Source organism: Hypanus sabinus, chromosome 8, assembly GCF_030144855.1.
Source record: "Hypanus sabinus isolate sHypSab1 chromosome 8, sHypSab1.hap1, whole genome shotgun sequence".
Taxonomy (NCBI): domain Eukaryota; kingdom Metazoa; phylum Chordata; class Chondrichthyes; order Myliobatiformes; family Dasyatidae; genus Hypanus; species Hypanus sabinus.
In genome coordinates, this window is record NC_082713.1 from 166,410,038 (window position 1) to 166,434,305 (window position 24,268).

The 24,268-nt window shown below is 39.7% G+C and overlaps 1 protein-coding gene across 7 annotated transcripts in view; it reads right to left on the minus strand.

Moving 5' to 3' along the window:
* cnot2 (CCR4-NOT transcription complex, subunit 2) overlaps nucleotides 1–24,268 on the minus strand; it is a 164,443-nt gene that overhangs the window by 47,266 nt on the left and 92,909 nt on the right. For 6 of the 7 annotated variants that reach the window (XM_059978449.1, XM_059978451.1, XM_059978454.1 and 3 more), the window contains 3 exons: nucleotides 16,278–16,460; nucleotides 7,872–7,951; nucleotides 5,540–5,665 (listed from right to left, as the gene is read on the minus strand). In XM_059978449.1, coding sequence (XP_059834432.1) covers nucleotides 5,540–5,665; nucleotides 7,872–7,951; nucleotides 16,278–16,460 — 389 coding nt within the window. The remainder of the gene's footprint in view (nucleotides 1–5,539; nucleotides 5,666–7,871; nucleotides 7,952–16,277; nucleotides 16,461–24,268) is intronic. The other variant, XM_059978447.1, reaches the window with a different exon arrangement.

The window sequence follows — 24,268 nt, forward strand, 5'->3', positions numbered from 1 at the left end:
AAAGAAAGCTGTGAGCAATAACCAACATTTTAACCAGTTTCAATTACTGTGGATTCTGGATGATTGGGCAGCCGTTAATTTGGGGCAACTCTTAAAGAACAAAAACCAATGGAGAAGATAGCCAGGATTCATTCTCTTTGTTTATTTGGAACACTAAGCCACTTAACTGGCACGGGAGACTACTGCCGAACAGCTTCTGATTTGCGTCAGTTGTTTGCAGTTGTGAGGCCATTAAACACTACACCATGCGTAGAACGAACAGTTTTTAAATAGCAGAAGTCATGTGTGCTTGTGTTATGTTATCCATTTGGACCTATGAATGCTGATTCAAAAAGTAGTGATTTTTATTTATTTTTAAAATTTCGACTTTAAAAAGTGATGAAGATGACACGTCTGAACTTAAGCTACTGACTACGCAGGAGGCCAGGATATTTATTGTTGCATTACAACACTACTTCATGCTGGAAGGCAATGAAAGCCATCCATTATCTGCACTAGGTGCTTGCACAGATTTTGCACACTTAAGCAAAAGAAAGTGGCAGAGTACTCTGGATGAACTCCTTCCACTAGTAGGAACTAATACTGTTTTATAGTACTGTAGTAGCACTGGTAGTGCTCTAATTTGTTCTGCATTTCATTTAAATGCATGATTTGTTAATATTATATGATAGTTTGTCTCTTTTTTTTATACCTTTTAAATGATTTCTATGAAACTTAAGCTAATCGGGATAGCCACTTAATACACAGATTCCTATGTATCCCAATTAACTGGAAACCATTCTATCTGAACAATTGCTTTAATTCATACACAGAAATGAATGGATTGTTACACGGCCTAAAGTTTCTGAACAAAATCTCTGAAAGGAATGACACTGCTGGTGTTTTGTTATTCTGCATCAGTGCAATTGGGATCCACAATTAGTTCAATTACCACAATTAGAAACATAGAAAACTTTCAGCGCAATACAGGCCCTTCGGCCCACAAAGCTGTGCTGAACATGTCCTTATCTTACAACTACCTAGGCCTACCTATAGCCTTGTATTTTTCTAAGCTCCATGTATCCATCCAGGAGTCTCTTAAAAGACCCTATCATTTCCGCCTCCACCACTGCCGCTGGCAGCCCATTCTACACACTCACCACTCTCTGCATAAAATACTTACCCCTGACATCTCTTCTGTACCTGCTTCCAAGCACAGCGTACAGAGAGGAGGTAAATCAGCTTGTCAAATGGTACAAGAGAAACAACCCAAGTCTCAACAAGGGCAAGACAAAGGGAGATGACTATGGACAACAGGAAGGCATGGGTCAACCACTGTCCTTGCACATCAATGGCTCTGCCATGCAGAGAATGAAAAGCACAATGTTACTTGGTGTTCACACAACAAACCATCTAATCTTAACCCACAACACCTCCTTACTGATCAAAAAAAGCAGAGCAAAGTCTACATTTTCTGAGGAGATTGATGCATGCAAGGCTCCCCGCCATTATTCTAACAACTTTCAACAGGAACACCATTGAGAGTGTCCTGTCTGGTTGTTTCACTGTGTGGTACAGAAGCTACAAGGCATCGGACCCAAGACCCTGCAGAGGACAGTGTTGGAATTGGTTGCTTTTTAAAAAATAATCTTAATTAGATGTTAGTAGAATTAATGTAAGCCCTATTTTAAAAAATTGGTTTTTAAGTCTTAACAATTTGGGTTATAAGTCTATAATCATACCATCTAATGACTGATGTCTAAACGTGAACAGTACCCATTAAGATCAAATTAAAACAATGGCCAAAGTTCAGAAACAAACTACTGAATCTACAAAATTCCAGCTGTAACAGAACAACTAACTGAGATTTTCAGCACCATATAGAATCTTTGAATCTCTTTAATTTCTTGTCTCTCATCATTACTTTGATCTCTATCTTTGTTTACACTTTAAAATAAGTGATTGTGAAGAATCAGCTTCACTCTCATTCCTGAACTCCTAAAAGAACTATGTATCCCAATTAGGGATTGAAAATTACTGACATCCGACCACAGTAAAAACAGCCACTAGGGTCTCCTTCCCTCCTATATGTGGCATTTACCGGGAGTATTAGTGATGAAAGGCCCAAGACATGGCCCCACCAACTTTCCCACAATCTCCCTGACCCACTACTGTCAGGAAGGGGGTACAGAAGCATCAGGTCAAGATTACCAGACTGGATAACAGCTTTTGTCCCCTCAGGCTGTGAGAAAAATGAATACCGAGGAAAAGAGCTTTCAAGTAGTCTTCTTTATTGTTTGCCTTAGTGACAAAGATGAACTACTTTTGGCACCTCAAATGCTCTATCGACAAAATCCACCAGATTCACTAATATGATAGGTGAACCAGTGTCTGCTACTCACCTACGCCGTCAACCCCATGACTGAAGTTCCCATCCCCACCTCCAATAAAAGGCTCAAATCATCCACACGCCCGAGACCAGAGTACGAAAATATGCAATTCACTCTGAGCTCTGTCACTGCAAGCAATTTTCAGGAGGGCAGAGAAAATACTTCACCTTCAATGCATCCTTGAAAAATGTTGGCATTCTAAGCAAATCATAAGAATCCTTAGATCCAAAAACATTTAAGTGGGCAGAGAAGTAGAAAGCAATGCTCCACACACTATTTTCTCTGATAGGAGGATGTGCAAACCAAATCAAACAGTAGTAGAAGCATACAACCCAGACTGTCCTCCAATCAACTCTATCATGTTTGAGCTACCCCACCTATAATACCTCACACTGAGTGGCAGAAGTAAAGTTGAAACAAATCAAGCAACACTATCTGATAGATATCTATATATGTAAACTGAGGAATAATAAAAGCCAACTGGATTAACTTAGCTCTAGGTGTGATTTAATTCTTCAGTGATATGTGATGGATATCAGTCCCTATGGCCTTCAGGGTATCCAATACATTCTGTTGTTTCTTGATGCTGAGTTGATCCAAGATCAGCCTTTGTGATGAAAATTACATGGAGAGCATGAAGGATCATCTACTGATCTCTTTTACTACAGATAGCTCTCAATATTTCAGTTTTATCTTTCTCACTCATGCTGAACTGTAGCACTGACATAGTCTGCTCACTTTTGTTTTTAATTATTACAACAATCTCTATGACTAAATATAGTCAGACTTCAAACTCTAACCAAATCTACTGGTTATAGAAACACTTTTCATTGTCTGTAGAATTCTGTTTTTTGATCTTAGTTTGCTATCGCGTGACAAACAGCATCATATCAATTAACTGGGCACCACCATTCCACCATATGCGGCCCCTCCCCCCTTTACAGGTTACAAGGAGAACATGCTGCACATATAATTTACCAGTTTTAGGCTCAGCTTTTAGGAGGGGGGCTGGGAAAGGAATTTAAATGTCTTAGTTTATGAAAAGGAAAGAGCAAACATTCTAAGCAACCTCCAGGCTTGCTTAACATGTTTTACCTACTCCACCTGTAAACGTGGAATCTACTGGTGATACCTAAAGGTATCCAATTAAAAATTACTGAAGAGCGAATTATTTCTGAGCTCTAGGTTATGGAGGAAATATCAATACTTTTTCCATTACCCTTTTCATCCCCAAGGATTCAATACACTCAGAGGTATAGATTCACTGATATTGGTAGCCTTCTGGTATCCTTTCAAACCAAACAGAAGATCTATCAGAGAGGTACTTTTTGCTAGTTCATATCAAGCCTGGAATTTCAGCCAATCCCGATGAAATACTTTTGACCTAAAAATTAACTATATTTCTCATCCAGCAATAAAGACTGGCAGAGTCTGTATTGTTTCAGTGATTTCCAGATAAAGGGCTTCGGCCCAGAATGTCGGCTCCATAGATACTGCCTGACCAGCTGAGTTCTTCCAGCATTTTACTCTGGATGTCTGGCATCTGCAGAATCTCTCGAGTTTAGGAGTATTTCCAGTAGTTTTTTTTTAAGATTAAGTTAGCTTTTATTTGTCATGTGTACATCGAAACATACAGCAAAATGCATCGTATCAAATCAGTTAGGATTGTGCAGAGCAGCTCACAAGTATCACCATGTTTCCAGTGCAAACATAGCATGCCTACACCTTACTAACCTTACATCTTTGGAATGAGTGAGGAAACCAAACCGAAGGAAAACCTATGCAGTCATGAAGAGTATGTACAAACTCCTTACAGACAGCGGTGGGAACTGAACCCCAATCTAAATCATTATACTAATCACTACAATACTACACCAACCATCCTTCTTGATACATAACGAAGCCCAACTTACAAGCGTAGGAGAAATTGTATAGAATTGTGAACCAGGTAGTAATGGTTCTTGGTACAAGACAAGTATCTCAACAGTCCTGCCATTGCACCAGAGTACAAAGCATATGACAACACATGCAAAGGAATACTTATAGAAATACGTAGAGCTGTGTACAACTGGTTGGTACTTCTTTCGTCTTCCACTGGGCAATGATCAAAACTCAAAAGTTTGGACTTGTTTCTTCTCTTTTTTAGCCCAAGCACCTGATCTTAATTAACATCACATTAATCAGGACTTCCTAAACTGTAGAGTGCATATTCCTGGGCAAAACAAATGTGTTGTGGCAGATTTAATCTTTATTATAGTGTACTACCAGGAAACATGGCCCCTCACTTCCTAAATAACATGCACTTTGCAGCTGTATTTTTTTGCATGCCCTCTCATATGCTTTGCACTCTGGTACAATGGCAAGACTGGTGAGATACTTGCCTTATACCATGAACGAATACTGTCTGGTGCACAACTTCACCTGTATATTTACATGCTTATAAGCTGGGCTTCACTAAGTATCAAGAGGGATGGAATACTCTTCTACCACCACCATCTACATAAGTTCAAAACATATCGATGGAACCTTGGGGAAGATCATGGATCTAACCTGTATGCTTTTAGTTCTACTTACCCTAGATCAGTATGGCTTAATATATTACATCCAAGTATTATATATAAATTTTCAGTTGGATGCCACTTAAGGAGGAAGAATCCGGGTAAAACTAACTTTTTCATCCTAAGATTATGGCGGAAGCTAAATTGCAACACCACCAATTCTGATCTAGCCAAAAGGAACTAATACATCAGAAACTACAATACAGTGGTGGAGCTAAAAAAGCTGCAGTGAACTGATATTGAACCTCCGGTGCTAGGTGGACTTTGCATGTTTTCCTGTGACTGCGCAAGTTTTCTTTCATATTCAAAGATGATTGAGTTGGTAATTAAATTGATCACTGTAAATTGTGTAAAGTGAGTTTAAGAGAAGGAAAAGAAAGCGGACTTGTGTGGGGTGAATGCAAATTTGATAACCAATGTTGGCTTGTTAGACTGAAGAACCCACTTTTGTGCTGTATGAATTGGGACTCTAAACTAGAAACCTTTCTTTGTGTGACTTCATTCAAATTACTCACTAGTAGTTCAAACGCTAGATTTAAAAGGTGAGTGATCTACAAGACTCCCTCTTTAAAGTACAAACAAAACTATGGCAGACTTGATAAGGCCTCTTACCATATGGAGTCCTCCCCGCCAATGGATTTATTAGTGGAGTTGGATTGCCACTTCCTTCCCTTCTGGATCTGTCTGCTAGTACTGGAAATTCAGAAAGGTCTAACCCCGTAACATTTTCACTTCCATCTACAACACAAATAAAAATACCAAATCAACAGACTGATCAGAAAGCATTTTCAATAAAACAAGTTAAGCCAAAAGAAATTATGAAGCATTTTTAAATATAATTACTGATGTTCATCTTGATATGTTACAAGAGTTGTATTTTAAAAATATATTAAACCAAACTAAAAATGGAATTGAATAATGCAGCCAAATATGCAGCAAAAGTCATGAATGCAATATTATCAGTCACAGATATATACAACAATAATTGTCAAAGCCAATGCCATGTAGTATTCAAAGAAATATGTATGAATGTATATTCCAACCCTATACATCCCAGAAAAAACAAATTCATGTGGTACAAACTGGATTTCACTATCATATCCAACAGTGTGACCAATTGCATTGACAAATTAACCATGGAGTGTAATCACCAAAAAGTCCTCATTACCAGAGAAAGAATTTATGTGGAGAATTAGGATGAAATCAATTGCAGATGCTGGAAATCTGAATCAAACAAATAATGCTGAAAACACTCAACAGGTCAGGCAGCGTCCTTCGACAGAAAACCATGGCTAACATTTTAGTTAAAAATCCTTCATCAAAAATCACGAAAAATCCAGTTAGTTTCAAAATCTAGCTTGAATGAGGTGTGGAAGGAGGGAATCTCATTGAAACCTGCTGAATATTGGAAAGGCCTAGAGTGTAGAAAGGATTGTTTCTATGGTGCGGGAGTCTAGGAGCAGAGTATTAGCCTGAGAATAGGCGGACACAAATTTAGCACTGAATCAAGGAGGAATTTCTTTATCCAGGGAGTGGTGAATCTAGGGATTTTGTTGCCACAGGCAGCAGTAGAGGCCAAGTCATTGGGTATATTTAAAGAGAAGGTGATGGATTCTTGATTTGATGGGGCATGAAGGGATAAGGGGAGAAGGCAGGAGACTGGGACTGAGAGAGAAACAGATGAAATGGCAGAGCAAACTCAATGGGCCAAATGCCCTAAATCTGCCCCTATATCTTATGGTCTTATGATCCTATTCTGATAAAAATCAAAACCAAATGTGTGCAGATCAAATAGTAATCCAAACATTAGTTTGAGGTGGTATATTGTCTTAGCACACAATAGCCCCACATTTTATGTAGTTTAAAACTGTCTTCCTATCTTCAGTTTTAGACCTGTATCACCTAACTTTCTTAACTTACAAGTTCAAGGGTTCAGGTCAAGGTTCAATACTAGACTGACATTAAAGCACCAAGTGATTGTCAGATTGATGATTTTTGAATAAGCCATTAAGTGAAGCTCATTCTGCCAGTACTAGCAGATCTTCGTGCTTCAAAAGGTTTAGGGTCATTCTGGTGTCGATACTTCATAACCAAAATTAAAATAAAGGATCATAGATCTGCTGTTTAATTATGAAGGAAAGAGAACAAAAGCTCTTAATGAACAGATACAGATGATTGCAAAGTCATGAATTAATGAAGTGGTCAAAATTCCAAAGAACAAACAGCAACATTGTCATCAATGCAGCATGGGAGAATAGTTTTGGTTTTGAACTGCTCTTTTTGATTACTCTTATGTAATGACATATTTAAACAATGTAGATGGGCCAGAAGTCCATGGAACAAAAAAATGATCATCAGAATAACAGACCTTCCAGTCACTTCCTCACATTGTAACGATTACTAAAAATGAAGGTCTCAGACTTTCCTGGAGATTTGTATCATTGGACTTGTTTTCAATGCTAAGGTCCGAGGGAATTTAGGATTACATTGTAATTCACCATTTTCACATTACACTGTAATTCCTTGAAAACTTTGGAGCCACTCTTCTTATGTCCTCGATGAATGCCAAACACTGCTCATAGATAAGCAGTAATTCAGATTTCTCATGTTTGGCCTTCTCAAACTAGGTATTATGCAGGTGAACAAATTAATACTACAGCTCAAAACAAAATCCCTGCTTGTCCTCCATAAATTTAATTCCCAGTTTTAGTGAATATCAATGTGATTGAGACATGATAGCCATACTGTAGATGTGCCTCCAGGAAATTCAGAACCTATTTACATTTACTACACATAATAACTTGAGTCCTCAACCATGAAATTAAAATTAAACCTGTATATGCAGTGCAAATAAAAAGGAGTATTCATATGTCAGTGGCAAAATTTTGCCAGTTAAGCAAACATGCAAAAGTGATATTAGAACTCAAACATGAAACACATTTACCTGTCCCATTGAAAATGTTACTTGAAAGTGAATTGTTAATTCCAAAAGCCTGATTCCTGTTCATCCCAAATCCAGACATACTGTAAAACAAGGGAAGATCACTTAATTACAAAGTCCACATCAGCAATTAATTGGCAATACAATGTATTCCTCCAAAAGTTGAATACAAAAGTCAGTATTAAGGTACCTCTTCTTGAACGTTAGAGATAGCAAGTGATAATACTACAAGCTAAAAACCATTTTTATACCTTACTGATTAATTTTAAATGGTCAATAATACTGTGTAATACATGACAGCATCTATGTGGCTTTTTCAGTAAAATGCAGGATCACCTTCACAGCAATGCAATTTAGATACCATTACTTAAGCAAATATATTATCATTGCTTTACAAAGACCAGATGACGATTAAATATCCAGTTAGAGTTCACAAAATAAAACTGACATTCTTAGCAATCAACATGTCTCATCAGATCTGTCTACAGCAGAAATTTATAAAGTACATTAATCTCAAATAGGAAAGAAGCACAGGGAAAACACAGTTGCTTAGAAATTCTTTTGTACCATGTCAATATATGATGATGCACAAGGGACAAGTTCCAGATCACAATCTCAGTCTGAGAACATAGACATGACCATAAAATATATGATCAGAATTTGGTCATTCAGTCCATTGAGTCTGCTTTAACATTCTATCATAGCTGATTCATTATCCCTCTCAACTCCATTTTTCTGCCTTCTCCCCATATCCTTACCAATCAAGAATCTATGAATCTCTCCAATAAATATATACAAAGACTATAAATATATACATCCACAGATTCAACCACCATCTGGCTAAAGAAATTCCTCATCTCCATTCTAAAAGGACAGCCATCAATTCTCATGCTGTGCCCTCTGTCCTCCACATACACACTTTCCTACTATATGAAACATCATCTCCACTTCCACTGTCTGGTACTCACTGCCACCACTGAGATCAGGCATTGCTAGTTATTAGAATTAAGCAGACTATGGTGCAATTGCTGCCATTTGCACAAGCATTCACACAAAATGAGTTCCTTTTTTGATTGGTTTTTACTTTTGCCTTTGTAATATATCAGCCTCTAAGATCTCCAATACCAAAACTGCCTTTAAAGGTGGACATGCTTTCAAGATGTTCAGAACTTGTATAGGTTTGCACAATTTTCTTATGACTAACTCTATTTTGATCCGAGGTGTTGAATCAATGCCTCATCAGGTGACTTTTTGTTGCTCTCCTGGATCAAATCTAAATATAGTGGATTCCAGCTAATTGGGACACATAAGAATGAGTACATTTCGGCCCAATTAAGCGGTTGCCTCACTTAGCTGAAGCTTCCTGGAAATAGTTAAAAAGGTATAAAAAAGACAAACTAATGTTTAACTGAGTAATGATTTATGTACCTAAGTGAAATAAAGAAAAAATTACAACACCAACAATACTACTACAGTACTATAAAACTATGTACTAGTTCCTAATAGTTATCAATGAATCCAGGGTACACGTCATATTCTTCTGACTGACTGTAAATGAACAAATTCAGTGCAGACACCTCGTGCAGATAATGAACTGCCTTCATACAATGCCTTTGACGACTGCATCTTCCAAATTTTAATTTTCATTGTACCAGTCAAGATGATTATTGACAGCTTCAAATTCTTTGTAGTTCCTAACTTATTGACGTTGAGAAATCATTTCATTTTCACTCCCAGCCATTTCTGCTATCTCTGAGCCTGAATACTTGGAACTGCAGTGAGCAAAACAGTTCTTAATTGTCTTACTGCTTACTTATCGCAAATTATCAGTGACAAAGTCACCGCTTTTTGAACACAAACACATGTAACTGAAACTATTTAACTCTCAGCATGAAGTAGTAACTAATGGGCACAAGTGCATGCATCTGACACTAGTTAGAAACTGTTTGGCAACAGAATCCTGCCCCAATTAAGTAGCATAGTGTCCCAAAGACTTACCCCAAATAAGCAGCTGTCCTGATTAACTGATGACAGAATTGACTGGAATGCACTGTATAAGGTCCAGCATTTTAAAAATATGCCCCAAATGGCAGTAACATGATTCAGTCACTAAAACTTTGTCTCTATAGTATCTCACCACTAGTCAAGTACAATTTTATGGGTGCTTGCTCCACCCCTTGTAGACAAGATTTAAGACCATTAGTGAGGTCTAATCAAGATGAATTGAAGATAATTGACTCAACATGAGTTCTTGGTAAATGAACAGAAATAGCTGTTGTCGTGTGTGCAACTCCATAATTCCACAATTGAAATATGAGTGGGTAAAGATTCCATGAAAGAGGGTTATAATTACACAGTCAAAACTTCCTATTAATTATCATGAAGTGATAATTATGAAGTGCCCCTGCAACACTGGTTCACGTCCACAGCCTCCTGAACAAAATCCTAGCATTAGGAAAGAAGAGGGGTAGGTGTAGAGCAACAAGTATTTCATCCATAGCAGTTTTATTTTTGATTGGTAAATAAGCATGCCCAAGGCTAAACCAGCTGTCAAAACACAATGTTCCTGATGATCAGCAATATTCATAACAAAAGAATTTGAACACAGGAGCAGGGAGGTTCTACTGCAGTTGTACAAGGCCTTGGTGAGACTGCACCGAGAGTATTGTGTGCAGTTTTGGTCCCCTAATCTGAGGAAAGACATTCTTGCCATAGAGGGAGAATGTTCTCCAGATTGTTCACCAGTTTGATTTGTGGGATGGCAGGACTTTCATATGAAGAAATACTGGATCGACTAGGCTTATACTCGCTGGAATTTAGAAGATTGAGGGGGGATCTTATTGAAACGTATAAAATTCTAAAGGGATTGGACAGGCTAGATGCAGGAAGATTGGTTCCAATGTTGGGGGAGTTCAGAATGAGGGGTCACAGTTTAAGGATAAAGAGGAAGCCTTTTAGGACCGAGATGAGGAAAAACTTCTTCACACAGAAAGTGGTGAATCTGTGGGATTCTCTGCCACAGGAAACAGTTGAGGCCAGTTCATTGGGTATATTTAAGAGGGAGTTAGATATGGCCCTTGTGACTAAAGGGATCAGGGGGTATGGAGAGAAGGCAGGTACAGGGTTCTGAGTTGGATGATCAGTCATGATCATAATGAATGGCGGTGCAGGCTCAAAGGGCTGAATGGCCTACTCCTGCACCTATTTTCTATGTTTTCTATTCCAAAGCTAAAATTCTTAAAGTCCAAAAACAATTAAAACTTTCAAATAAACATAAACAATGAAGTCTAAAAATTCAGGACAAAAGGATCATTGAAAATAATCATAATTTTTAAGAGATATGGGTTAATCATAATAATTGCTAAAATCATAACATAGTATGAATATTTTTGAATAGTCCAATAAGAGTTACTTCAGTCTCGTTTTGTTTTAGATGCAGCAGGCCTTTCCAGCTCAACAAGCCAATGTCACCCAAATGACCAAAGGCAAAGTGAAGGTAAATTTATTAAACCAATTAACTCATTAACCCATACATCTTTGGAATGTGGGAGGAAACCAGAGCATCCTGTAGAAACCCACGTGGTCATGGGGAGAATGGACCAAACTCCGTACATAAGACATACACAAAATGCTGGTGGAACACAGCAGGCCAGGCAGCATCTATAAGGAGAAGCACTGTCGACATTTTGGGCCGAGACCCTTCGTCAGGACTAACTGAAAGGAAAGATAGTAAGAGATTTGAAAGTAAGAGGGGGAGGGGAAATCCAAAATGATAGGAAAAGACAGGAAGGGGTGGGGTGAAGCTGAGTGCTGGAAAGGTGATTGGCAAAAGGGATACAGAGCTGGAGAAGGGAAAGAATCATGGGACGGGAGGAAGAAAGGGGGAGGGGAGCACCAGAGGGAGATGGAGAACAGGCAGAGTGATGGGCAGAGACAGAAAAAAAGGAGAGAAAAATGGAGGGGGGGGGGGGTGGGGGAGGATGGATAAATAAATAAATAATTAAATAAGGGATGCGGTAAGGAGGGGAGGAGGGGCATTAACGGAAGTTAGAGAAATCAATGTTTATGGCATCAGGTCAGAGGCTACTCAGACAGAATGTCAGGTGTTGTTCCTCCAACTCGAGTGTGGCTTCATCTTGACAGTAGAGGAGGCCATGGATAGGCATATCAGAATGGGAATGGGACGTGGAATTAAAATGTTTGGCCACTGAGAGATCCTGCTTTCTCTGGCAGACAGAGTGTAGGTGTTCAGCGAAATGGTCTCCCAGTCTGTGTCAGGTTTAACCAATAAATAAAAGACCACACCGGGAGCACCAGACACAGTATACCACACCAGCTGACTCACAGGTGAAGTGTCGCCTCACCTGGAAGGACTGTCTGGGGCCCTGAATGGTAGCGAGGGAGGAAGTGTAAGGGCAGGTGTAGCACTTGCTCCGCTTACAAGGATAAGTGCCAGGAGGGAGATCGGTGGGAAGGGATTGGGGGGGGGATGAATGGACAAGGGATTCATGGAAGGCAGAAAGGGGGGGGAGGGGAGGGAAAGATGAGCTTGGTGGTGTGATCCGTTGGAGGTGGTGGAAGTTACAGAGTATTCTATGTTAGACAGTGGAACTGGGCCACTGGTGCTATAATGTCATTATTATTATTAATAATAATTAGTACTTTATTGACTGAGTGGAAAATTATTTCATTACAGCACCAACACTTAGCAATTATAAATATAATGTCATTTAATAAAGTACAGAATAATATACAAAATAATAATTTACAACGTGCAATACTAATATACAAAATAATAAAACAGGCTATTGTACTATGATGAGAGTTTTCCTTTTGCAGAGAGATGAATTGTTGTATTTGCTGATTGCATTTGGTAGGAAAGATTTACTGTAACAATCCTTGTGGCAGTGGTGCTGAATGAACCTGTTTGCTGCTTATTCAGAAGGTCATGGAGAGGATGTGCCTGATCGTCCATAATGGATAACAGTTCATTTAGTGATTGCCTTTCCACCACTAACTCAAAAGAGTCCATGTTGTAGCCAAGGATGGATCCAGTCTTTTTGATGAGTTTATTTAGTCTTTTTGCATCACTGCACCGATGCTGCTCCCCCAACATAAATCCAAAGAACACTGACTCGCTACAACAGACTGGTAAAAGATCTCCAACAATCTGCTACACACATTGAAGGATCTCAGCTTCCTTAGAAAATAGTGTCTGCTCATCCCTTTCTTGTAATCAGCCTTGGTGTTGGGTTTCCAATCAAGTCTGAAGTGGAGGTGAACATCCAAGTATTTGTACTCCTCCACCACCACAACTTCTTCCCCCAGAATGTATACAGGACTCGTCACCGTCCTCTTCCTCCAAAATCAGTCACCATCTCCCTGGTTTTCGCCACATTCAGGAGCAGGTGATTCCTCCTGCACCACTCCACAAACTCATCCACCAGTCCTCTGTTCTCCGACTCCTGCCCGTCCCTGATACACCCAACCACCGCAGGGTCATCAGAGAACTTCTGCAAGTGACAGGACTCAGATTTGTACTGAAAGTCTGAGGTGTACAGTATGAACAGAAACTGAGACACAACAGTCTCTTGTGGGGCTTCAGTGCCACTCACCAGCATCTCCAACTGGGGTCTATCTGTCAAATAGTCAGTAACCCAGTGGATTTGTCTACGCCCATCCTTTGCAGCTTCTTCTCAGAAGAAGTGGGTGGATTGTATTGAAGGTGCTAGAGGAATCAAAAAATGTGATTCTCACAATGTCACCAGCATCATCCAGGAAGGAGTGAGCTCTCTGCCACAGTTAGATGATGGCATCATCCATTCCCATGAGATTGGTCGGCAAACGGTAGAGGGTCCAATGAAGATCTCACCTGCAGTCCAATGAAAGTCAAGACCAGCCTCTCCAGCTCCTTCATCACACGAGATGCTAAATGCTATGCTACCACACTGGCCAATTGCTTCCATTTTGAATATGAAAAGCACAACAAAACTATTTTGCCCCTGTAGCGTCTAATGATATAATATTCCAGCCCTTCTGTGGCCCTATCATTATTTCTGTAACCTCCTCCTACAACCCTCCAAACACTGCAATCTTCCAGTTCAAGCCTCCTGAGCACGCCCTGATTTTCTTATTCCACTTCTACCCAACAGCAACTAGCTTGCAACATTGGCTACTTTAGGTCAATGGTCCCCAACATGGCCCGGTGGTTGGGGACCACTAACTTAGGTGCACGCTAAGGGCAGCTTTAAATGGATTTAAGAGGTACCCATAGCCTGTGAGGAGCCAAAGTATTCAAGACTGCTTCCATCTCAGAACGTTGGTGAGCTACTTTGAGAGAAATCCCAAATGGATCAGCAAAGAGTTCCCCAAAATGGTGATGTCCTAAACACAGAATAGATGGAAAAATCAAACTAAACTCCACCTTTCATTCATGGAAAAGCACATGGAGGATTAAGACCATGAAGCACAGGAGCAAAATTAAGCCATTCAGCACATCGAGTCAGTTTGTCATTTGATCATAGTTGATTTATTTTTCCTCTCAATCCCATCCTCTTGCCTTCAACCCATTCTAACATTCAGGACCAGATACAACATGTTACATGTCAGGGCAAGGGAATCTGATACCCATGCTCAAAATCAAAGAAAACTCATAGTCTTAGTTGTGATGGCATTCATCACGTTTAAGTGATAGCCTTAAAAGTATTAACACTCATCTTGATCACACATAATCATTTTGACCAATAAAATTAGTAAGAGAATTTCTTATAATGGGGTCAAACTGTGCAGTTAGCTAAAGCAGATTTCAAAACAAAATTCACTGATTTTGTAAGTGCTAGAGAATATCCACGGCTCTGTGCTCTAGCACTAGATTCATAAAGGAATCTAACATGATACTGGTAAACAAAACAGTTGGCAATACTTTCAGGAATTCTACATTAACTTATGTGCTGGATTTGCTTTATGTCTTCTTTTCTGTCTACATGTTAAGTGTTCTAAAATCAAGTAAAAGTTTTTAAAATGGAATTAGGGTCCTCCCTTAGTTTTAATAACAAACTCTGACCTCGGGTGCTCTTTGCGTAGAATTTGCGCACTCTCCCTATGACTGCATAGAATTCTTCCGGTTGCTCTGGTTTCCTCCCACATCCTAAAGACATGCAGATTGGTAAGTTAACTGACCACCATACATTGCTCTAATACACTAAGTGGTCACTTTATTAGGTACCCCTGTACACTTGCTTGTAATGCAAATAGATAATCAGCCAATAATGTAGCAGCAATTCAGTACATAAACAGGTTCAGTTGCTGTTCAGGCCAAACATCAGAATGGGGAAGAAATGACTTTGACCTTGGAATGATTGTTGATGCCAGACTGGGTGGTTTGAGTATCTCAGAAACTGCTGATCTCCTGGGATTTTCATGGACGATAGTCTCTAGAGTAGGGGCTCCCCACCTGGGGTCAACAGATCCCTTGTTTCATGGTATTGGTCCACGGCATGAAAATGGCTGGGAGCCCCTGCTCTAGAATTTACAGAGAATTGTGCGGAAAAAAAAAACATCCAGCAAGCGGCAGTTGTTTGGACAAAAATATGTTGTTAATGAGACAGTTCGGAGGAGAATGGCCGGGCTGGTTCAAGCTGACAAGAAGGTGATAGTAACTCAAATAACCACATATTACAATAGTGGTTTGAAGAGCATCTCTGAATGTACACCATGTCAAACATTGAAATGGATGTACTACAGCACCAGAAGACCACAAAGATACCCTCAATCTATTAGGTACAGGATACCACATAAAGTGTCACTAAGTGTTGTAAGTGAGTGGTGGAACATGGGGGTGTTGGTAAGAAAATAGGTGAAAGGAAATATTTGCTTACAGAGTCAGTGGATCAAAGAGACTGTTTCTGTGCTGTATCTATGACTAATCAGTATTATTTTGCTTCTAAATGTTAAACATAATGATCACTTTGAAATAATGCTGCATTTTCTTCAAGTCTATCCAGAACCTACACAGAAACATGACAGTTACAAAGTAAATAAATCTATTTTAATCAGATAAATATCAAATCCAGTCATTTATTTGCATCAAATTTATTTGAAAAAGTCTGCAGCATTAGCAAACTACATATCAGAAATCTGAAGAAGTGAGACTTATTTTGTTTATTTTGGATTTTTCATATGAGTCCAAAATCTTCAGTTACTGTTGTTTTAAATTATTAATTTAAAACAAGAAAAATACTGTTCTTCTGAGATATTGCTGACTTTTAATCACTTGAGAATCCTTCTTGAATGAATTTGCAGTTGATGCCAAAATATAAAGTTGAACAGTGACTCAGGTTAATGTAATGAAAGGTTATGAGACCATTACTGACCATTTCATCACACACAAAGATCGCTTGCTCAGCTTACCCGCTCACTGTAAAAGGCTGCCGGGATGGCTGCTGCTTTGGCATACATATTATGCTAGGTGAGCTTCTGTTTGGACTGCCTAAACCAGAGCTGCTCATGCTATTCGTCCTCCCTGGAATCCCAATCCCTTGCCCAACTTGGGAATGGTTCATCATGTTCCTGGGATTCATAGGCAAAATGTTCCTGTTAAAATACACAAAATAATAAACTAGGACATTGCATGTTGTGCATTAAAAAGATAAAATTCTATTCCAAAACTATATCCAATATCGTTACACAAAACTGGTAAAGCAAAAGCTAAGCATGCTTTTTCTTTCTACCCATGGATAACATTAAGATTGTACTCTTCCAACTTTATGCATTACATCAATACAATATAAATGATACATTATTATACTTGACAGAGCCAATAATGGGAAAAAAATACACAAAAGAAAATAAAACATGCCATGCAATTTCCGCTGAATCTCTTGCACTACTTACCTTTTCAGATTTACATTCATTACAAACAATTTAAAATTATGCATCAGTTCATTCTTTAACAAGATCATTAACAATATGTTTCCACAACAATAAAGTATATTTGAAATTTTAAACAATTTTAGATGCTCAGCATCATACTAGAAAAATATCCTCAGTGTTTCCCTATATTGGAAATTATCTGGTTTCATGTGTAACCTATAAACTCTACCTTTTAACTCCAACATATAGCAAATAAGCTCTATTTTTTTAGGCTGTCTCATGGTCTTATACTGCTCAGAATGTAAGCAATGAACACTAAAGGACCATTTCTTTATAATTTTTCAAAAGTCTTCCTTAACAGAATTTATATGGATAAACCATTCATGTTAATAGCATCTCAAATTAAACTGTAGTTGTAAGATAGAAACAAACTATTAATTCAGAACTGATGCCAACTGATCATTAATACTTATAATGATTTTTCAAAATAAAATTGTGAAAGCAACATTGTGTAATGTTTAAAGGGGCACAATTAAATAATCTCTTTCAATGGCAATAAAGAAAAAAATACCCTCCCCAGTTTATATTTACCTTTGTAAGATGAATGGTATTCAAAAGACATATGAGATTTAAAAAAGTACATTTTTGGTGCCTCCACAATTATTAATTGCCTGAAAGAAATTATGTAAGTAAAACATTCCCATATTTTGACTTACTGCAATAAAGATTGCCCTAGTCTCTCAGCAAAACTCACTATTTTGGGAAGTGAATTTTAACTTCTTAATAATCCTTCAGAACTAAGAATGGCATGCCTCTGCTGCCTCACTCTAGTTTCTGAAATTTACACATAACAGCCACTTTATTAGGTATACCTGTACACCTGCTTGCTAATGCCAATCATGTGACAGCAACTCAGTGCATAAAAACATGCAGACATGGCCAAGAGGCTCTATACCACACCACAGTCCAGTTAGTGGTGTTAATGCACCTTTAATTTGCATAGCGAATCGCCATTAAAAGTCCAAAGAAGTTGTTCAGTTGTTCAGACAAACATCAGAATGGGGAGGAAATGTGATCCAAGTGACTTTGACTGTGGAATGATTGTTGGTGCCAGATGGGGTGGTTTGAATATCTCAGAAACAGTTCATCTCCTTGGAATTTCATGCACAACAGTCTTAAGAACTTAAGAGAATGGTACCAAAAACAACAAAAAAAAAAAAAATCCAACAAATGGAAGTTCTGTGGTTGAAAATGTCTTGAGAGAGGTCAGGAGAGAATGGCAAGATTGGTTCAAGCTGACAGGAAGGCAACAGTAACTCAAATACCATGTGTTAAAACACTGAGCAGACAAGCATCTTTAAATGCACATGTTAGACCATAAGACCGACGAGCAGAATTAAGCCATTCAGCCAATTGAGTCTGCTCAGCCATTCCATCATGGCTGATCCTGGATCCCACTCAATCTCATGTACATGCCTTCTCACCCTATCCTTTGATGCCCTGACCGATTAGGAAACTATCAACTTCCGCCTTAAATATATGCACGGACTTGGCCTCCACCATAGTCTGTGGCACAGCATTTCACAGATTTACTACTCTCTGGCACATAAATGTCCTCTTCTGTTCAATTCTGAGGGTGTGCCCCCTAGTTCTGGATATCCCCACTATAGGAAAAATCCACTCCACATCCACCATATCTAGTCCTTTAAACATTCGGTAAGTTTCAATGAGATCTGCCCCGCATTCCTCTAAATTCTAATGAGCCCATAGCTGCTAAATGTATGTTAACCCCTTCGTTCCCAGAATCATTCTCATGAACTTCCTCTGGACTCTCTCCAATGACAACACACCCTTTCTGAGATACTGGGTCCAAAACTGTTGACAATACCTCAGGTGTGGCCTGACTAGTGTCTTATAAAGCCTTAGCATTATCTCCTTGCTTTTATATTCTATTCCCCTCAAAATAAATACCAACACTGCATTTGCCTTCTTTACCACAGACTCAACCTGTAAATTAACCTTCTGTGAGTCCTACATGAGGACTCCCAAGTCTCTCTGCACCTCTGATGTTTGAACCCTCTCTCCATTTAGATAACAGTGTACACTATTGTTCCATTTACCAAAATGCATTATTGTACATTTCCCAACACTGTATTCCACTTGCCACTAATTTGACCATTCTTTCATATTGTCTAAGCTCTGCTGCCATCACATTGCTTCCTCAGCACTACCTCTCCCTCCACCTATATTCGTATCATCCACAAACTTTGCCACAAACCTAGCAATTCCAATATCAAAATCAGTGACGAACAATGTGAAAAGTAACAGACCCAATGTTGACCTCTGAGAAACACCATTTGTCACCGGCAGCCAACCAGAAAAGGCCCCCTTTATTCCCACCCACTGCCTCCTGACTGTCAGCCATTACTCTATCCATGTCAGCATATTTCCTGTAACACCACAGGATTTTATCTCGTTAAGCAGCCTCATGTGAGGTACCTTATCAAATGCCTTCTGAATATCCAAGTAAATGTCATCCACTCCACCCTACTTCCTCAAGAGATTTGTCAGGCAAGGTTTCCCTTTATGAAACCATGCTGACATTGACTTGCTTTAACATTAGTCTCCAAGTACCTCGAAACCTCATTCTTAATAGTAGACTCCAACACTTTCCCAACCACTAAGGTTAAGCTAACTGGCCTATAATTTCCTTTCTTTTGCCTTCCTCCCTTCTTAGAGAGTGGAGTGACATTTGCAATTTTCCAGTCCTCCAGGACAATGTCAGAATCAAGTGATTCTTGAAAGATCATGACCAATGTATCTGCTACTCTTCAGCAATATCTCTGGGATGTAGTCAATCTGGCTCAGTTGATTTATCCACCTTAAGACCTTTGAGTTAACCTAGCACTTTTTCCTTCGAAATAGCAAAGACACTCACTGACCTCTGGTACACTGCTAGTGTCTTCCACAGTGAAGACAGATGAAAAGTACTCAGTAAGCTTATCTGTCCCCTATTACTATCTCACCAGCATTATTTTCCAGTGGTCCACTATCAATTCTCACCTCCCTTTTACTCATTATATAAATGGAAAAACTTTTGGTCTCCTACTTTATATTATTGGCTAGTCTGCCCTCATTTTTCATCTTTTCCATTCTTAAAGTTTTTTTTTAAGTTGCCTTTTGTTGGATTTTTAAAGCTTCCCAATCATCAAACTTCACACTCACTTTTGCAATCTTATATGCCCTTTCTTTGGCTTTTATGCAGTCCTTAACTTCCCTTATCAGCCACGGTTCCCTACGCCTGCTATTTGAAAACCTCTTCCTCTGTGGGACATACATGTACAGCACCTTGTGAACTATTCCCAGAAAACTCAACCATCTCGGCTCTGGCGTCATCGCTACCAGTATCCTCCTTGAATTCACCTGGGCAAACTCCTCTCTCATGCCTCTGTAATTCCCTTTAATTCATTGCGATATTGATATGCAAGTTATGCTTATCCCTCTCAAATTGCAGTATGAATTCAATCATATTATGATCACTGCTTCCTAAGGGTTCCTTTACATGAAGTTCCCTTATAAGATCTGGATTATTACACAGCACTCAATCTAAGGTTGCCTTTCCCTGAGCAGATTCAAGCATAAACTGCTCTAAAAAGTCATCTCGTAGCCATTCAACAAATTCCCTTTCTTACAATCCAACACCAACCTGATTTTCTCAACCCCCTTGCATTTTGAAGTCTCTCGTTACAATTTTGTCATTACCCTTATTACATGACTTTTCCAGCTCCCTTTACAATCTCAACCCCACATCTTGGCAGCTATTTGGAGGCCTATATACGATTCCCATAATGGCTTTCTACCTTTGCAATTTCTTACCTCCATCTCTTACCAACAGAGCCACACCACAGCCTATGCCTTCCTGTCTGTCTTTTCGATACGAAGTATATCCTTTGATATTAACCTCCCGACTATGGTCTTCTTTTAACCATGACTCAGTGATGCCCACTACATCATACAGACCAATCTCTAATTGCGCCATGAGTTCTTCCACCTTATTCCGAATACTATGCACATTTCTTCCTCTCCTGCATTCTTCGCCCTTTTGAATTTTGGCTCTGTCTGCATTTGTAACCAATCATTAGCTTGTCCTTCCTTACATTCATGTTACACCCATCATCTACTTGTAAACTCGCTGGCTCATCTTCAGCTCTATCATGCTGGTTCCCATCCCCCTGGCATATTAGTTTAAACCACTCTGTAAAGCTCTAGTAATCTACCCACAAGAATACTGGTCCCCCTCGGATTTGAGTTGAACTTTGAAGTGGATAAACTACAGCAGCAGAAAACCACAAGCATCCAATCAGTGGCCACTTTATTCGGTGCAGTGGTGTCTAATCAAGTGGCCACTGAGTGTCGATTTGCACTCTATGACTGGTGTTGCAGAAGGTTCTTAACACAAAAGACAAGTGGGACTTGCAGTAGGTGATAAACTTCCTTGACATTTACAATCAGCACCTGTTTGCTTTTGACAAAAGGACCTGAGCCTCACAGTGCCATCACAAAAGCTCTAAGATTCCCACAGCTTGGTGGGGATGTTACATATAATCATGATGACTATAAAAATATTTTTGATTCCTTCTGTTCACCTGTTATTCTAGTGCCACATAGGAATGCAAGAGTCAAGTGTTTTTGGGATTTACATCAGTGGTGTCTTGTTTATTTTTATAGCTCTCAGGAGAACTTTATCCCATCTGAAACAAGAGAAAATCTGCAGATGCTGGAAGTCTGAGCATCATACACAAAATGCTGGAGGAACAGCAGCCATCAACCTCATAGTTCCCCCACCTCCTCCCAAGATCCACAAACCTGCTTGTCCAGATAGACCCACTGTTTCAACTTGTTCCTGCTCCACTGAACTCATATCACTATACCTCAATTCTGTTTTATCCCTACCTACATCTGCACACGCTCTTGATCTTTGAGGATTTCAAGTTCCCTGGCCCCCATCATCTTATTTTTACTATGGATATCCAGCCCCTATACACCTCCACCTCCCACCAGGAAGGCCTCAAAGCTCTCCGTTTTCTCTGGACACCAAACCTAACCAGTTTCCCTCAACCACCACTCTCCTCCACCTAATGGAACATGTCCTCACTCTAAATAATTTCTTCTTTGGCTCCTCCCTCTTCTTTGAAACAAAAGAGTCCCAGCCGTGCCTGCCCGTTTGTCGACTACATGGAACAGTCTATGTTCCATGCCTACACCGGTGACCTTCGATGACTGCATTGGTGCAGCTTCCTGCATGCATGCTGAACTTGTTGACTTCACCCAATTTGCCTCCAACTTCCACTCTGCCCTCAAATTCACCTGGTCCATTTTACTACACCTCCCTTCCCTTTCTTGATCTCACTGTCTCTATCTCCAGAGAAAGATGATCCACCAAAGTCTGTTATAAACCCACAGACTCTCACTGCTAGCTGAACTATACCTTGTCCTGCCATGCTACTTGTAGAAAAAATCCATCCCTCCCCTATGCCACATCTGCTTTCAGGATGAGGCTTTTATTCTAGAAAACGAAGGGGATGCCTTCATTTTTCAAAAAGGGGCCTTCCTTCCTCCACTATCAACATTGCCCTCAACCATATCTCTTCCATTTCACATACAGCTATTCTTACCCCATCTTCCCACCACCCTACCAGGGATGGGGTTCCTCTTGTCCTCACCTACCACCCCACCAGCCTTCGCGTCCAGCACATAATTCTCCAAAACCTCCACCACCTCCAACAGGATCTCATCACCAAATACATCTTTCCCTCCCCCGCAACCTTCTGCTTTCCGCAGGGATCACTCCCTATGCAACTCCCTTGTCTTTTCATCTCTCCCCACTGATTTCCCTCCTGGCACTTATCCTTGCAAGTGGAACAAGGGCTACACCTGCCTCTAAACTTCCTCCCTCACCACCATTCAGGGCCCTAAACAGTCCTTCCAGGTGAGGCAGCACTTCACCTGTCAGTCTGTTAGGGTCATTTACAGTGTTCGGTACTCCCAGGGTGGCCTCTTGTATATTGGTGAGACCCGACGTAGACTGGAGACCACTTCACCGAACAACTATACTCCATCCACCAGAACAAGCAGGATTTCCCAGTGGCCGCCCATGTTAATTTCACTTCCCATTCTGATAAGTCCATCCATGGCCTCCTCCACTGTCGTGATGAGGCCACAATTAGGTGGGAGGATCAACACCTTACAGTGGCATGCAAAAGTTTGGGCACCCCTGGTCAAAAATTCTGTTACTGTGAATAGCTAAGCAATAAAAGATGTCTTGATTTCCAAATGGCATAAAGTTAAAGATGACACATTTCTTTAATTTTAAGCAAGATTACTTTTTTTATTTCCATCTTTTACAATTTTAAAATAACAAAAAAGGAAAAGGGCCCGAAGCAAAAGTTGGGCACCCTGCATGGTCAGTACTTAGTAACACCCCTTCTGGCAAGTATCACATCTTGTAAATGTTTTCTGTCTTTCAATTCTTGTTTGGGAGACTTTCAACCATCATTCCTTGCAAAAGGCTTCTAGTTCTGTGAGATTCTTGAGCCGTTTTGCATGCACTGCTCTTTTGAGGTCTTTCCACAGATTTTCAATGATGTTTAGGTCGGAGGACTGTGAGGGCCATGGCAAAACCTTCAGCTTGCGCCTCTTGAGGTAGTCCATTGTGGATTTTGAGGTGTGTTTAGGATCATTATCCTGTTGTATGAGCCATCCTCTTTTCATTTTCAGCTTTTTTTTTTTTACAGACAGTGTGATGTCTGCTTCCAGAATTTGCTGGTATTTAATTGAATTCATTCTTCCCTCTACTAGTGAAATGTTCCCCGTGCCACTGGCTGCAACACAAGCCCAAAGCATGATTGATCCACCCCCGTGTTAAACAGTTGAAGAGGTGTTCTTTTCATGAAATTCTGCACCCTTTTTTCGCCATACTTTTGCTCATTGCAGCTAAAAAGTTCTATTTTAACTTCATCAGTCCACAGAACTTGTTTCCAAAATGCATCAAGCTTGTTTAGATGTTCCTTTGCAAACTTGTGACACAGAATTTTGTGGTGAGGACACAGGAAAGGTTTTCTTCTGATGACTCTTCCAAGAAGATCATATTTGTGCAAGGGTTGCTGCAGTAGAACAGTGCACCACCAGAGTCTGCTAAATCTTTCTGAAGGTCTTTTGCAGTCAAACAAGGGTTTTGATTTGCCTTTCCAGCAATCCTACAAGCAGTTCTCTTGGAAAGTTTTCTTGGTCTTCCAGACCTCAACTTGACCTCCATTGTTCCTGTTAACTGCCATTTCTTAATTACATTATGAATTGAGGAAACGGCTACCTGAAAACACTTTGTTAACTTCTTACAGCCTTCTCCTGCTTTGTGGGCATTATTTATTTTAATTTTCAGAGTGCTAGGCAGCTGCTTAGAGGAGCCCATGGCTGCTGATTGTTGGGACAAGGTTTAAGGAGTCAGGGTATTTATAAAGCTTTGAAATTTG